This window comes from Hyperolius riggenbachi, chromosome 12, assembly GCF_040937935.1.
Source record: "Hyperolius riggenbachi isolate aHypRig1 chromosome 12, aHypRig1.pri, whole genome shotgun sequence".
NCBI classification, from domain to species: Eukaryota; Metazoa; Chordata; class Amphibia; order Anura; family Hyperoliidae; genus Hyperolius; species Hyperolius riggenbachi.
Window position 1 is genome coordinate 106,270,608 of NC_090657.1, and position 16,437 is coordinate 106,287,044.

The 16,437-nt window shown below is 44.9% G+C and overlaps 1 protein-coding gene and 1 long non-coding RNA gene across 4 annotated transcripts in view; one reads left to right on the plus strand and one right to left on the minus strand.

Annotated features, from left to right (window-relative positions):
• COPZ2 (COPI coat complex subunit zeta 2) overlaps positions 1-16,437 on the plus strand; it is a 96,151-nt gene that overhangs the window by 2,291 nt on the left and 77,423 nt on the right. For 2 of the 3 annotated variants that reach the window (XR_011025383.1, XM_068263987.1), the window contains exon 2: positions 4,852-4,920. The exons of the other annotated variant lie outside the window; for it this stretch is intronic. Coding sequence is in view for 1 of the 2 variants with exons in the window: in XM_068263987.1 (XP_068120088.1) it covers positions 4,852-4,920 (69 nt within the window). In the remaining variant the exon portion in view is untranslated. The remainder of the gene's footprint in view (positions 1-4,851; positions 4,921-16,437) is intronic. 3 annotated transcript variants of the gene reach the window in all.
• LOC137542229 (uncharacterized) overlaps positions 2,633-16,437 on the minus strand; it is a 93,830-nt gene continuing 80,025 nt past the window's right edge. Inside the window, exon 3 of the long non-coding RNA XR_011025384.1 lies at positions 2,633-3,290. This is a non-coding gene — a long non-coding RNA (uncharacterized lncRNA). The remainder of the gene's footprint in view (positions 3,291-16,437) is intronic.

Below are 16,437 nucleotides of genomic sequence, written 5' to 3' on the forward strand. Positions count from 1 at the left end.
GCCTGTTTCCACTAGAGTGAATCTGCATGCAGATTCGCATAACCAATATAAATCAATGGGCCTGTTTCCACTTGTCAGAAATTCTGTGTGGTGGACTGTGCAGAAAAAAAATCTGCACAGCAGAGCCATCAGAATTCGCACACCGCAAGGCTAGTGTGCGATTCACTAGTAGTGTATTTAATGGGAAATTCACCTGCGTTTTCGCTTTGCGAATTTTCCATGCAAATTTGCGTACATTTTCGCAGGGCTGTGGAGTCGGTCAAAAAATCCACCGACTCCTCAGTTTAGGATTCCTCCGACTCCACGACTCCTCTAATTTGCATATTACAATTTTGTTGATTAAAAGTATGTAACATGAAATTCGTCTCTTAACTGCCAACGCTTAGGAATTTTACAAGACAACTGAAGTGAGAAGGATATGTAGACTACTATATTTATTCCCTTTAGACTAAAACTAGTCCTTGGTAAGAGTACTTGTAAAAGGAACAACCGGAACAAAGAACATCTATCAAGTGTGGGTGCATGTAAGAATGATGTGCAGGTACTCTGCAGGGGAATGAGGAGATTGTAAACAGACAACACCTCTGTGTTCAATGTGCACAGCATTCTCAGTGGATTCCCTGCAGCTCTGTGGGGAGTGCATATGTAGAGTATAGTACTATTGTGTAACAAAGTAAACCTGAGACAGATGAAATTAAAGTTTTATACATACCTGGGGCTTCCTCCAGTCGCCTTCAGGATAATCAGTCCCTCGTTGTCCTCCTCCACCACCTGGATCTTCTGCTATCAGTCCAGGTACTTGAGTCAGTCAAGCGTAGTGCGCATGCACACACTCTGCCGCCAGGAGCATACTACACCTGTGCAGCACTATTGCGCAGGTGCAGAATGTTCCTGGCTGTGGGAGCGGGGTGCGGCCGGACAGCGCTGACTGGCTGAATTACCAGGACTCATAGCAGAAGATCCGGGTGGTGGAGGACAGTGAGGGACTGATTAGCCTGAAGGGGGCTGGAGGAAACCCCAGGTATGTATAAAACTTTACTTTTCATCCGTCTCAGTTACCCTTTAATTTGTAAAAATCAATTAACCCTTCGCACACTCACATGCAAATGTTCAAACAAATGCATTCACAGATTTACTCATCCAGGCACAACTGTTATCCCTACAGCTAAATTAAAAGCCAGGGTTTTAGTTCACAGAAGAATGCATTCTTATGCTTAGTCACCTATACTGCGTAGAAGTACCCAGGTAAACATAGGTGTCCTAACTCTGGCCCTGTAACATGCATAGTGCAGACATGCAAACACATTCATTGCATCAAACCTATCAATGGATTAGGAGCACACATCCTAACTTCCTCTCCTGGGAAAGACAGTGCATCTTACCAGTCGCACAAGGGAGCTAACGTTATGTGTCCATGTGCACCATGCGCATACACCAGCATAAGCTGTCTGCATGCTGACAAACATACAGGGGAAGGGGGGAGTGCACCGAATTAGACCCTAGCCACAGGGGTCAATGATAAGAATAAACATACATATATCCAGGCACATCGCCTCTAGTTAGGACATTAAATAAATTATTAGGGAAAGGGAGGTGCTGAAGGGGGTGTGGCTAGAAACAGCAAAAAAATTGTAGTCACCAAACCAAATTTTAATAACATCAAATTATTTTATTTCATCAGCAAAGGGAGTGCATACATTTGCATAAATCAGCATCAATGCAGAATTATTTCCATCTCGTTGACCATCTCTATTAGTGACATAGCTACACATCAGGCTTTATTCTTACAGCATAGATGTTATTTAGTATATATAAGAGATTCCTGTGTACACATCATATATACAGTCACAATCAGATATGTATATCTGACCTTAAAAATACGGGGACTGCTTTATTGAAGCAGCACAAGTAACTAATTTTGATTGGTTTATTTCATCTTTGTGGACTAAGCACAGCTATTACTGTATATATACTGTGTATATATACATTATTTTTAATGACTATTATCTGAGAAATAGAACATTTTATCATATTTTCTATTTTAATTACAGTTACAAATTCATTAGGAGTCTGAGTCGGTGCATTTTTTCCCGACTCCGACTCCAGGCACCCAAAATTGCACGACTCCGACTCCACGACTCCGACTCCACAGCCCTGCATTTTCGTTTAACCACTTCCGGATTCTCGGAGCGTATATACACGCCCCTGAATCCTGAAGTGTATACCATGGAAACGGCCGCTCGTATGAGCGGCCGTTCCATGTCAGTTCACGGAGGGTGTCTCCGTGAACACCCTGCGAGCCGATCGGCGGCTCGCAGGGTAAATGTAAACACACGGGGAAGATCTTCCCCGGCGAAAGAGGGTCCCCCCAGCCGCCCGAGCCCAGCGTAGCCGGAACAAACAGTTCCGGCCAGCGCTAAGGGCTGGATCGGAGGCGGCTGACGTCAGGACGTCGGCTGACGTCCATGACGTCACTCCGCTCGTCGCTATGGCGACGATGTAAGCAAAACAAGGAAGGCCGCTCATTGCGGCCTTCCTTGTTTATTATGGGCGCCGGAGGCGATCGGAAGAACGCCTCCGGAGCGCCCTCTAGTGGGCTTTCATGCAGCCAACTTTCAGTTGGCTGCATGAAATAGTTTTTTTTTTATTTAAAAAAAACCCTCCCGCAGCCACCCTGGCGATTTAATCAGAACGCCAGGGTGGTTAATGCTCTGCCAGGCTTTTACTGCAGCGGCTTTCAGTTGCTGTTTATTTGTATGCCTTTCTGTCTGAAATTTAGTCTTCATCAAATGAAATGCATGCTCAATTGGTTTAAGATCAAGTGACTGACTTGGCCATTTAAGAATTTTCCACTTCTTTTCTTTAATAAACTCCTGGGTTGCTTTGGCTCTATGTTTTTGGTAATTGTTCATCTGTATCATTAAATGCTGCCCAATCAATTTGACTGCATTTATCTGGATTTGAGTAGACAGTATGTCTCTGAACACCTCAGAATTCATTTGGTTGCTTCTGTCCTGTGTGACATCATCAATGAACACTAGTGTCCCTGTGCCACTAGCAGCCATGCACCCAAGCCATTCCACTGCCTCCACCATGTTTTACAGATTATGTGGTATGCTTTGGATAATGAGCTGTTCCATGCCTTCGCCATACTTTTTTCTTGGCATCATTCTCGTAGAGGTTGATCTTGGTTTCATCTGTACAAAGGTTTTTCCAGAACTGTGCTGGCTGGAAACACAGAATCCATGCCGTTCGTATCTTAAGTCGGGTGTTCGTAAGTCGGGGACTATCTGTATTGTATAAAACTGTTAAGTAGTAAACACTTCAAAAGCACATTGAAAACAAACATAAAACATAGTTTATACTATATCTACAAGTCCAGAATTGCCGAAAGTAAATTGGTGGTCTTTATTGTCCACCAGTTCATTCCAGCGCCTGTATGTAGCATAACACAGTAAGGTGTGCATGCACATTTAAAGTAATCCTGAACTGAAAAATAAAAGTCAAAATAAACACACACCTCATACTTGACTCCCACGTAGTCTGCTCATCAATCTCTTCCTTCTTTCCCGTGTCCGGTTTGTCCACTGTGATCAATGGAATTCTCTGTTCTCCATTGTAAAAATGGTAATGACCCCCGTAAACTTGCAGGTTAGCTCTATGTTAACCAGTAATATCGCTTGAACCATAGGGATGCAAAAGTTAAAAATCACTATTACATTTCTTGTTGATAAATGATCATTCCCCAGTTTACCTGACTCTTATTTGGTACATTGCCGCACAAAGGAAGTTGCAGGGCATACTGGATTTTTTTTTTTTTGCTTCTTTACTTTCCTCTCAGACTTAACTAATGCAGCACGATTGGCTGAATCCTCTTTCCCTCCTGTTTTCCCCTCCCACACCTCTGTTCCTCTCTGATTGGCCAATATTTCTCATGCTGAGACAGTGCACTTTCTATTGCAGAGCTGGGTGGGAGTGCCTGAAGACTGGTAGGAGGGCGGGCAATGCATACACATTCAGGCAGAGGAGAGTAAGGGAGGAAATGATATCAGGATTGGCTTGAAGCCAATCTTGAAAATAGAAGCAGTTAAAATGGCGGCAGCCCCAGGACCGCCTAACGCAGATCGGCGTAAGGTCCTGGAGCAGTGGTTTGCGGGAAATAGCGTGCGCCGATGTGCGCACATCTCCGCTTGGATGACGGAGCTCCACTCTGCCTTCAGTCTCCCAGCGGCGATCTATGGCAGTGCTGTACTGGGGACAGCCATTTGACATGGCTGTCCCTCTGGGAGACATAGCAGTGATCAGCTGTCATCGGCTGATGCCTATGACAGCTGATCACAGTGATTGGCTGGCGGGGGGGAGGGTATAATTAATAAGAGAGCTCTGTTGGTGGGCAGAAAAAGGGGGGGGTCATTTGTTTGCTGAGTTGTACGGCCCTGTAGCGAGGCCTAAAAGCTGCAGTGGCCCTTTTTGTGAAAAAATGGCCTGGTCTTTAGGGGAGTTTAAGCCCGTGGTCCTTAAGAGGTTAAGGCTTACAGGATGTGTATGCTAATAACTTGTTCAAGAATTTCCTTCTATTAACGCCCAATAAATATGCATAACAACATACACAAGAATATAAATATAGATGCAGCTAGACAAACTGAGGGACAGTTTCCAGCTAGAGTTCCTGTTACTTGGCAGTTGTGGCCTGACAGCTTGGGTTGTGCAGCACAGACTGTACTGTAGCAAGGCACACACACTCTCTGGGTGGGGGTGACTTGCTTGGGGCACTAACAATTGTCAGAAACTGCAGAAGTTGGATTTCCTATTTATGTAACTTCATATGGTTCCTACCCTTGTCTTCCACAGGAGCCATCTCTTTACACTGTAAGAGCTGCCATCATTTTGGATCAGGATGGACATCGACTTCTAGCTAAAGTAATAGCTTTGTGCAGTTGACATGCATGTGCTGTGTGTTTCCCTTTCCTCTACACTGACCACTGTCCCTTGTGTGATTTTGTCACGAATTAAAGTAACAGTTTAGAGTTACCAGTATTATGTCTGATGCATGCATTCATTTGTTATCACTACGTTCAATCTGAATTATTTGGAATTCTGAGAGAGATTTGTACTTCCTACATGCATAATTATTGAGAAACAAATTCATCTAACCTCTAGGTGTGGAACAAAATTATGGAGTACGAGTTGATTTGGCATTTCACACATTTTCAGAGCCAGTCTGATATAGTAACATTCTTGATTGTTGATTATTGTTGTTTCACAAAGGTTACTTATTTTTAAGGAGTGCTAATATGCATGATATAAACAAACAAGGAGAGATAATTTATAAGATAAATAGATAAGGAGAGCTAAACCATGAGTTATGTCAAATATCGAGAGCTAAACCATGAGTTAAGTCATTTAACCACTTGAGGACCACAGTCTTTTCGCCCCTTAAAGAGACTCCGTAACAAAAATTGCATCCTGTTTTTTATCATCCTACAAGTTCCAAAAGCTATTCTAATGTGTTCTAGCTTACTGCAGCACTTTCTGCTATCACAGTCTCTGTAATAAATCAATGTATCTTTCCCCTGTCAGACTTGTCGGCCTGTGTCTGGAAGGCTGCCAAGTTCTTCAGTGTTGTGGTTCTGCTATGAACTCCCCCTTCCAGGCCCCTCTCTGCACACTGCCTGTGGACTATTTAGATTAGAGCAGCTTCTCTCTTCTCTCTTATCTTTTACTAGCTGGATAAATCGTTTTCTGAGCTGGCTGGGCTTTCACATACTGAGGAAATTCAGACAAGGGCAAAGCTGTTTGCAGGAAGAAAAGAGCAGCCTGAAACTTCAGTGCATGAGAGATGCAGGGGGAAAGAAACACACAAATGATCTCTTGAGATTCAAAAGGAAGGGTGTATACAGCCTGCTTGTGTATGGATGTATTTTCTATGTGTGGACATACTGTACATCAACCTACTTCCTGTTTTGGTGGCCATTTTGTTTGTTTATAAACAAACTTTTTAAAACTGTTTTTAACCACTTTTAATGCGGCGAGGAGCGGCGAAATTGTGACAGAGGGTAATAGGAGATGTCCCCTAACGCACTGGTATGTTTACTTTTGTGCGATTTTAACAATACAGATTCTCTTTAAAGGACTTACGAGCCCAAAATGTCTAAAAAAGCAAAGTACCTGTAAGCTGTTTAAATGCACGGAGGACGCCGTCCGCGCCCTCCGTGCAGTTCCGCCGGGTCCCCTTCCTGAGATCGCCCCCCGCGCCGACCCCGACCCCCCAGGCCGGGTCGGGCTCTCGTGCCGCTCTCAATTTGGCCGCTTCCATTGGCCGCGGCTGCGCAGTCCGCCTGGCCGCGAGTGCGGCTGCGCAGCTCTACGGCCAACCCCTCCGATCCACGCTACAGTGCGTGGTTCGGGGGGTTGGCCGTAGAGCTGCGCAGCCGCACTCGCGGCCAGGCGGACTGCGCAGCCGCGGCCAATGGAAGCGGCCATATTGAGAGCGGCACGAGAGCCCGACCCGGCCTGGGGGGTCGGGGTCGGCGCGGGGGGCGATCTCAGGAAGGGGACCCGGCGGAACTGCACGGAGGGCGCGGACGGCGTCCTCCGTGCATTTAAACAGCTTACAGGTACTTTGCTTTTTTAGACATTTTGGGCTCGTAAGTCCTTTAAGGACCAGAGCCTTTTTCTCCATTCAGACCACTGCAGCTTTCACGGTTTATTGCTCGGTCATACAACCTACCACCTAAAGGAATTTTACCTCCTTTTCTTGTCACTAATACAGCTTTCTTTTGCTGCTACTTGATTGCTGCTGCGAGTTTTAGTTTTTATTATATTCATCAAAAAAGACATGAATTTTGGCAAAAAAATGACTTTTTTAACTTGCTGTGCTGACATTTTTCAAATAAAGTAAAATTTCCTATACATTTGAGTGCGAAAGTTATTCTGCTACATGTCTTTGATAAAAAAAAAAAAAACCCATTGAGTGTAGATTTATTGGATTGGGTAAAAGTTATAGCGTTTACAAACTATGGTGCCAAAAGTGAATTTTCCCATTTTCAAGCATCTCTGACTTTTCTGCGCACCTGTCAGGTTTCATGAGGGGCTAAAATTCCAGGATAGTACAAATACCCCCCAAATGACCCCATTTTGGAAAAAAGACATCCCAAAGTATTCAGTGAGAGGCATGGTGAGTTCATAGAAGATTTTATTTTTTGTCACAAGTTAGCGGAAAATGACACTTTGTGAAAAAAAAAAAGTTTCCATTTCTTCTAACTTGCGACAAAAAAAAATTAAATCTGCCACGGACTCACTATGCTCCTCTCTGAATACCTTGAAGTGTCTACTTTCCAAAATGGGGTCATTTGTGGGGTGTGTTCACTGTCCTGGCATTTTGGGGGGTGCCTAATTGTAAGCACCCCTGTAAAGCCTAAAGATGCTCATTGGACTTTGGGCCCCTTAGCGCAGTTAGGCTGCAAAAAAGTGCCACACATGTGGTATTGCCGTACTCAGGAGAAGTAGTATAATGTGTTTTGGGGTGTATTTTTACACATACCCATGCTGGGTGGGAGAAATATCTCCGTAAATGACAATTGTTTTATTTTTTTTACACACAATTGTCTATTTATAGAGATATTTCTCCCACTCAGCATAGGTATGTGGAAAAATACACCCCAAAACACATTATACTACTTCTCCTGAGTACGGCGATACCACATGTGTGGCACTTTTTTGCACCCTAACTGCGCTAAGGGGCCCAAAGTTCAATGAGTACCTTTAGGATTACACAGGTCATTTTGAGAAATTTCGTTTCAAGACTACTCCTCACTGTTTAGGGCCCCTAAAATGCCAGGACAGTATAGGAACCCCACAAATTACCCCATTTTAGAAAGAAGACACCCCAAGTTATTCCGTTAGGAGGATGGTGAGTTCATAGAAGAATTTTTTTTTTTTTGTCACAAGTTAGCGGAAATTGATTTTAATTGTTTTTTTTCACAAAGTGTCATTTTCCGCTAACTTGTGACAAAAAATAAAATCTTCTATGAACTCACCATACTCCTAACGGAATACCTTGGGGTGTCTTCTTTCTAAAATGGGATCACTTGTGGGGTTCCTATACTGCCCTGGCATTTTGGGGGCCCTAAACCGTGAGGAGTAGTCTTGAACCCAAATGTCTCAAAATGACCTGTGAAATCCTAAAGGTACTCATTGGACTTTGGGCCCCTTAGCACAGTTAGGCTGCAAAAAAGTGTCACACATGTGGTATCGCCGTACTCAGAAGAAGTAGTATAATGTGTTTTGTGGTGTATTTTTACATATAACCATGCTGGGTGGGAGAAATATCTCTGTAAATGACACATTTTTGATTTTTTTTTTTTACACACCATTGTCCATTTACAGAGAGATTTCTCCCACCCAGCATGGGTATGTGTAAAAATACACCACAAAACACATTATACTACTTCTCCTGAGTATGGCGATACCACATGTGTGACACTTTTTTGCAGCCTAGGTGCGCTAAGGGGCCCAACGTCCTATTCACAGGTCATTTTGAGGCATTTGTTTTCTAGACTACTCCTCACGGTTTAGGGCCCCTAAAATGCCAGGGCAGTATAGGAACCCCACAAGTGACCCCATTTTAGAAAGAAGACACCCCAAGGTATTCCGTTAGGGGTATGGTGAGTTCATAGAAGATTTTATTTTTTGGCACAAGTTAGTGAAAAATGACACTTTGTGAAAAAAACAATAAAAATCCAATTTCCGCTAACTTTTGACAAAAAATAAAATCTTCTATGAACTCATCATACACCTAACAGAATACCTTGGGGTGTCTTCTTTCTAAAATGGGGTCACTTGTGGGGTTCCTATACTGCCCTGGCATTTTACGGGCCCAAAACTGTGAGTAGTCTGGAAACCAAATTTCTCAAAATGACTGTTCAGGGGTATAAGCATCTGCAAATTTTGATGACAGGTGGTCTATGAGGGGGCAAATTTTGTGTAACCGGTCATAAGCAGGGTGGCCTCTTAGATGAAAGTATGTTTGGGGCCTGATCTGATGGATAGGAGTGCTAGGGGGGTGACAGGAGGTGATTGATGGGTGTCTCAGGGGGCGGTTAGAGGGGAAAATAGATGCAATCAATGCACTGGGGAGGTGATCGGAAGGGGGTCTGAGGGGGATCTGAGGGTTTGGCCGAGTGATCAGGAGCCCACACGGGGCAAATTAGGGCCTGATCTGATGGGTAGGTGTGCTAGGGGGTGACAGGAGGTGATTGATGGGTGTCTCAAGGTGTGATTAGAGGGGGGAAATAGATGCAAGCAATGCACTAGCGAGGTGATCAGGGCTGGGGTCTGAGGGCGTTCTGAGGTGTGGGCGGGTGATTGGGTGCCCGCAAGGGGCAGATTAGAGTCTAATCTGATGGGTAACAGTGATAGGGGGTGATTGATGGGTAATTAGTGGGTGTTTAGAGGAGAGAACAGATGTAAACACTGCACTTGGGAGGTGATCTGATGTCGGATCTGCGGGCGATCTATTGGTGTGGGTGGGTGATCAGATTGCCCGCAAGGGGCAGGTTAGGTGCTGATTGATGGGTGGCAGTGACAGGGGGTGATTGATAGGTGATTGACAGGTGATCAGTGGGTTATTACAGGGAATAACAGATGTAAATATTGCACTGGCGAATTGATAAGGGGGGGTCTGAGGGCAATCTGAGCGTGTGGGCGGGTGATTGGGTGCCCGCAAGGGGCAGATTAGGGTCTAATCTGATGGGTAACAGTGACAGGTAGTGATAGGGGGTGATTGATGGGTAATTAGTGGGTGTTTAGAGGAGAGAAGAGATGTAAACACTGCACTTGGGAGGGGATCGGATGTCGGATCTGCGGGCGATCTATTGGTGTGGGTGGGTGATCAGATTGCCCGCAAGGGGCAGGTTAGGGGCTGATTGATGGGTAGCAGTGACAGGGGGTGATTGACGGGTGATTGACAGGTGATCAGGGGGGATAGATGCATACAGTACACGGGGGGGGGGGGGGGTCTGGGGAGAATCTGAGGGGTGGGGGGGTGATCAGGAGGGAGTAGGGGGCAGATTAGGGACTAAAAAAAAAATAGCGTTTACAGATAGTGACAGGGAGTGATTGATGGGTGATTAGGGGGGTGACTGGGTGCAAACAGTGGTCTGGGGGGTGTCTGAGGGGTGCTGTGGGCGATCAGGGGGGGGGGAAATCAGTGTGCTTGGGTGCAGACTAGGGTGGCTGCAGCCTGCCCTGGTGGTCCCTCGGACACTGGAACCACCAGGGCAGGAGGCAGCCAGTATAATAGGCTTTGTATACATTACAAAGCCTATTATACATACGTGCAGCGGCAATCTGGGTGCTAGTAACCCGCCGGCGCTTCCGAACGGCCGGCGGGTTACAGCGAACGGTGGGCGGAGCCAGTCCCCAGCGGCTGATCGCGTTATGAATGACGCGATCGCCGCATAGCCTCTCCCGCAGCCGCCCCCGCCGATGGGCGTATTGCGGTCGTTTGGGCCCGGACTTTGCCGCCGCCCATCGGCTGGGGGCGGTCCTTAAGTGGTTAAGGAGAGATAAATAAATAAGGTGAGATAATTTAACAGAAAAGCTTTGTGAATCGGGCCCATAGTTATTTGGGTTGAGTTCAACTAGAAAATAAGTTACAACACTTAGCCTGCTCCCTCGCATATCTCAGCTGATCCAGAGGAAATCGAATAAACCCTTACAAGGCTTTGATCAAATAGCCCTATAAGGAAAAAAATTCCTTACTGACTACAGGTGAAAATCCGATAAAATCCCTGGAATAACACCACTGGAAAATACCTAGTAATTATAGCCATGAATTTCATGGATGATGGAAGTATACAAGCTACAAAAGACCAATAACTAGTATACAGGTACTGGATCTGGAAGGGCAATGAAAACCTGATCATGTGGGAACTGGGACCCATGAAACAAACTGACGTCCCAGATAAACCATTTCGACTTTGTTTCATCCCACAACTACTTACAAGACTTTAGGTCGCCATCTTACAGTCCTTTCATATTTTAAGCCTTTATGCATTTTGGCCATCTCCTACCCAGTTTTTGCTATTCCTCAGCCACATGCACTTTAGTGGGTTTTGTCCCCCATTTGTTGGTGTTTTGTTTTTTTAATTCAATAAGCTTTTTTGTTGGAGAGAAACTGCCTTCAGAAGACTCCAGCCCATTGATACATGAGCAGAGATGGATAAATAGTTACTCTACCAGCTTTCTCACAGATTGCGGTTAGCAACCATTTTTGCGAGTACACTCGTTTTACATCAGTTTTTAATATACCTGTCATACTTCACCATAGTGGTTCACTCTTCACCCTTCTTTTTGTTCTCTTCTGGATTCCTCCCAGCAGTGGATTTAATGTTCCTTTTACAATGATAAAGTACATAATCAGAAGTTTCTTGTGAAAACTCCACAACAAAATTATTTTTGTTCCAGAGATTTACCCATATTAAATACTACAGTTGCTATGAGAGTCAGGCAGATGTCTAAGGCCTGGTTCACTCTGGAACAGAGGGAAAATTGATCAGTGTATAAAGGCATCAGTTTTCCATCCATGACCCTCCATTCCATTAACGTGCGGTCAACGCTACGCAATCGTCAATCCCAAAAATAAATCACTGCAGACCCCAACTTGCAGTCCATTTGGTGAAACGGACTGAACGGATCCCTTTGAATGGAGCAATGTGAACGGATCCTATTCATTAACATAGGATCTCTTCACCTCCGTTAGTTTCCATTCCATTACGGTTTGTGAAACTTTTTCTTTTTTGTCCAGTGATAATTGGGCCTTAACCTCCATAGCTTGAGCCGGAAAAAAAAAATATCTACTTAGTAATTTTTCAGTGGATAGGTGCTGAAAGGGCAATTTGTAGAACTTTTCTCCTAGTAGCTACATTTTCATCTTTTCCACAGAATAATATTCTGGAACATGGCAATTGAAGTGCTAAAAAGTAGGTAAAGAACAGGGCCGCCTATCCCATGTAAGGCACTGTAGGCACGTGCCTACAGGCGCCTTACATGGGATAGGCGGCCCCTCCTTCTCGAACTCCTCCCCTCCGCCATGAGTCAGTCATATTAACCGCTGCTTCTCTGCTCCACTCGCTTCCTAGTTGTGTCCCTACGATGTGAGTGCGCTCTCCTCCCCTCGATGCATATGTTTGCAGATAAAGGCGGAAGTAGCACTCACCCTCCGTCCAATTGACAGTGGTCCTTTTACACTACACCAGCAGTATCTCCGGTATCCATGTCTTTAAAGGAGAACTGTAGTGAAAGGTATATGGAGGCTACCATATTGATTTCCTTTTAAGCAATACCAGTTACCTGGCTATCCTGCAGATCCTCTGCCTCCAATACTTTTAGCCCTAGACCCTGAACAAGCATGCAGCAGATCTGGTGTTTGACATTTTTGTAAGCTCTGACAAGATTAGCTGCATGCTTGTTTCTGGTGTGATTCACACTACTGCAGCCAAATAGATCAGCAGGGCTGCCAGGCAACTGGTATAGCTTAAAAGGAAATCAATATGGCAGCCTCCATATACCTCTCACTACAGTTCTCCTTTAAGGGTCCTCCTTTGATGACCTCATCAATGGATGACTATTACAAAACTGGAGATGCCGCTGGCGTAAGGTAGAGAGAAGAGCCGCTGCCAGTGGGGTGGAGGGTGAGTGTTTTTTTGCCTGCATCTGCAAACATATAGATTGGGGAGACTATACTCGCAGCACAGGGACACAACTAGGGAGGGAGGAAGGGAAGTGCTGCAGGGACACAGCTAGAGAGGTGTACAAGAGGAATCGGCGCAGGAGACTTGGGTGCAGGATACAGCCTATATGGCTTATCCTGCTCCTGCACAAATTCCAATCGACCTTAAGTCTGAACGATTTTAGGAAAAAATTGAGTTGAGCGATTTCTGTCTGAAATTGTGATTTCGATTCACGATTTCCTTCAAATCAAGCTTTGTTCCCCCTCTTTGCCTATTTGTTCCCCCTCTGTCTCCTGTCTCTCTTTGTGCCCCCTTTCCCTCTTTATGCCTCCTCTGGGTTTCTCTTGCCCCATTTGTGTCTCTGTGCCTGCTCTGTTTCTCTCTGTGCCCACTCTGTATCTCTCTGTGCCTCCTCTGTCCCCCAAGCTGTATCAGTTCTGGACATAGCTTCAAGCACAAGTCCAGCGATGCCCGTCTATCCACTTCGCCTCCTGCAGGCTCTAATGCACGGAATACTTCCTTTATGTCATGTGACATACAGGAACCCAGAGTTTTGCCAAGCACAAGAGCCTGCAGACAGCGATAGAGGATGGACAGTGTTTCGACTCGTGCGGAAGGTATGTCCAACGCTGCGGGCCGCACGCGCAGGGAAGTTTGAAGCCACTTCTGCAAAATTCCCCCATGTGGAAATTATGTTATTGCGATAAATGCCGCTTTGACGATTCCGAAATTGTGATCTTGGTGATCACGATTTTGGTTTAAATTCGATTTATCTTTCAGGCCCAATCGACGTTAAATATTTGTATTCCCCCTCCAGGCCGCCATGGATGGTAGGGAATTAAATAATTTGTCTTCCAGCAATTGCTGGAGGCCGAATTATAGTGTTTTATAAGTAACTTCAGCTCCGTCTTCTGACTGCGCTGAAGTTACTCACTGCTGCGCCCAAGTCTCCTGCACTGGAATGAAAGTGTTCGCTAGAGAGGGCATCAAGTGGAGCCAAGTGTTTCATGTAAATCTGCTGAAGGATGCAGAACGAAATATGAAGAGGAAGAAAATGAAGGGAATATGCCTCCACATGCTGCAAACTCTGCATGCCATAATATGCCTCCACATGCTGCAAACTCTGCATGCCATAATATCCCTCCACATGCTGCAAACTCTGCATGCCATAATATGCCTCCACATGCTGCAAACTCTGCATGCCATAATATGCCTCCACATGCTGCAAACTCTGCATGCCATAATATGCCTCCACATGCTGCAAACTCTGCATGCCATAATATGCCTCCACATGCTGCAAACTCTGCATGCCATAATATGCCTCCACATGCTGCAAACTCTGCATGCCATAATATGCCTCCACATGCTGCAAACTCTGCATGCCATAATATGCCTCCACATGCTGCAAACTCTGCATGCCATAATATCCCTCCACATGCTGCAAACTCTGCATGCCATAATATGCCTCCACATGCTGCAAACTCTGCATGCCATAATATGCCTCCACATGCTGCAAACTCTGCATGCCATAATATGCCTCCACATGCTGCAAACTCTGCATGCCATAATATGCCTCCACATGCTGCAAACTCTGCATGCCATAATATCCCTCCACATGCTGCACTTGTTTGGGAATGACAAAGATTTGCCTAGGATGGTGATGATTACAAAATGTGGGAAGAAATTTGGTATGGCTATACATTTAGGAGCTGAGATGTGTGTGATGGGGCATAGAATAGGGAGGGCAGCCTGGGGACCACTAGACTGCCTTGGATGTTGGGGGTGCCCTTTTTCATTCCCTGTGGGCATCCTGTCCATGTGCAGAGTTTCATGCTCATCAGGACAACTGTCCCATCTCTACACTGTCCTTAAATAGAACCAGAGCATATAATGGTCAGGTGAAGCATCCAAAGCTCCTCATCACTCTGTAATAGAAACCAAATTATATGTAAGCCTCTGAGCATGCAGAACCCAGAGGTGGTACCCAGCCACCTCGAGTGGATGTTCGGCATACTCCTCAGCTTGAACACCATGTGTATTCTATTAGGGAGTGAGGAAAGCTTTGGATGCTTCACCTGACAGGTATGAGTACTATTTAATGTCAGTGTAGAGAGGGGTCAGTTGTCCCGATGAGTTGTCCTCCCTCCTGTTTATGTGATGGTGACCTCCCTCCTGTTTATGTGAGTGTTTAAAGCCTTAACGTATGTTGGAATGCTGGAAAAAAAAAAAAAGAAAAACAACGTTTATATTCCCAAACGCTTTTTATACCGACGATTGGATATTGGGAATTCCCTGCCATATGTCACTAATTACCCTCAGAAGCTTACAGTATAATCTCTGCCTCATATCACTGACTTCGGGATCTTATACCCTAATCCTTGTTTCATGTCAATAATGCTGGGAATACACGTTGAGAGTTTTCAGCAGATTTACTGTTCGATCGATTTTCCGATTTTTTTTTTTCTGATCGATTTCCATCACTTCTATGAGAAATCAATAAGAAAAATGATCGAAAATCAGATCGGACATGTTGGAAATTATCTATTGAACCATCTATCTGCCAAAAAATCTCATGGTTTATTCCCAGCTTAAGTTTGACATGAGACAGTGATCAGATTGGAAGATTCTAAGATCAATTAGTGACATAATGCAGAGATTAGATTATACTTTTACTTGGGTGGTGTGGCCTATGTTGAGGGGCGGAGATTAGTGCGCCAGAGGGCTGTGCCTACAGGCTCCTGGGTTGTAAATCCGGCCCTGGTAAAGAATAATAATCCTAATATTTGTATCGCGCTTTTCTCCTGTCAGACTCAAAGCACTCAAGGAATGCAGCCACTAAGGGAGCACTCAAGAGGCCACCCTGCAGTGTTAGGGAGTTATGCCTAAGGACTCCTCACTGAATAGGTACTGAACCTAAGCAGGACTCGAACCCTTGTCTACCATATCAAAGGCAAAGCCCTTAACCGGTATATAATCCAGCCAAATTTCTTTACATACTTGCTTGATGAGGACTAAAGGGTGAACACATCTCCTGTGCCATAGCTACTGCTTTTACCTCGTTGGGCTGTAATATCTCTTTGTGAAAACATTAATAAAAACATTTGAAATACAAACATCTCCTGTGAGAAAACTCAGGAGGAAAGCTAATTGGATAGCGGCCCTTGGACCAGATACATGTAAGGCCGGTCAATCTGCCGTGTACAAGTAGCGCATGGAAATTTTACTAGTCGTAATGCCAGGGGAGCACCATCCATCACCCCATCAACGCCAAGCACATTACCAGGATGACAAGTACTTTGCTGTGGTAACATGCAGCGTAATGTCGTTACCATTGTAATGTGCGTTATCCTGGTAAAGCACATGAGTAATGGGATGTACTCGTCTGGCGTTAGGACCGGTAAAATTGTCATGCGCAGGGAAAAATGACTGGCCTTTCTTGTATCAGGCCCCTTTGTCTTTTACATGGATCGCCTATTTGGTGATGATAATTAGTAAATTATGGTAATGATTGTGATACCAGCAGTATTGTGAAATAAAATAGAGGCTGGATAGGTAATCGCAATTATTGGATGAGAAGGTTGATTGTTCGCTGAAATAGCACTGGTGTACAAGGTTTTTATGTCTGTCCCAAATTTTTGATAATACTGGGCCAGACCATCATGTACACTGTTCATAATAATAAAGGGAACACAAAAATAAGACA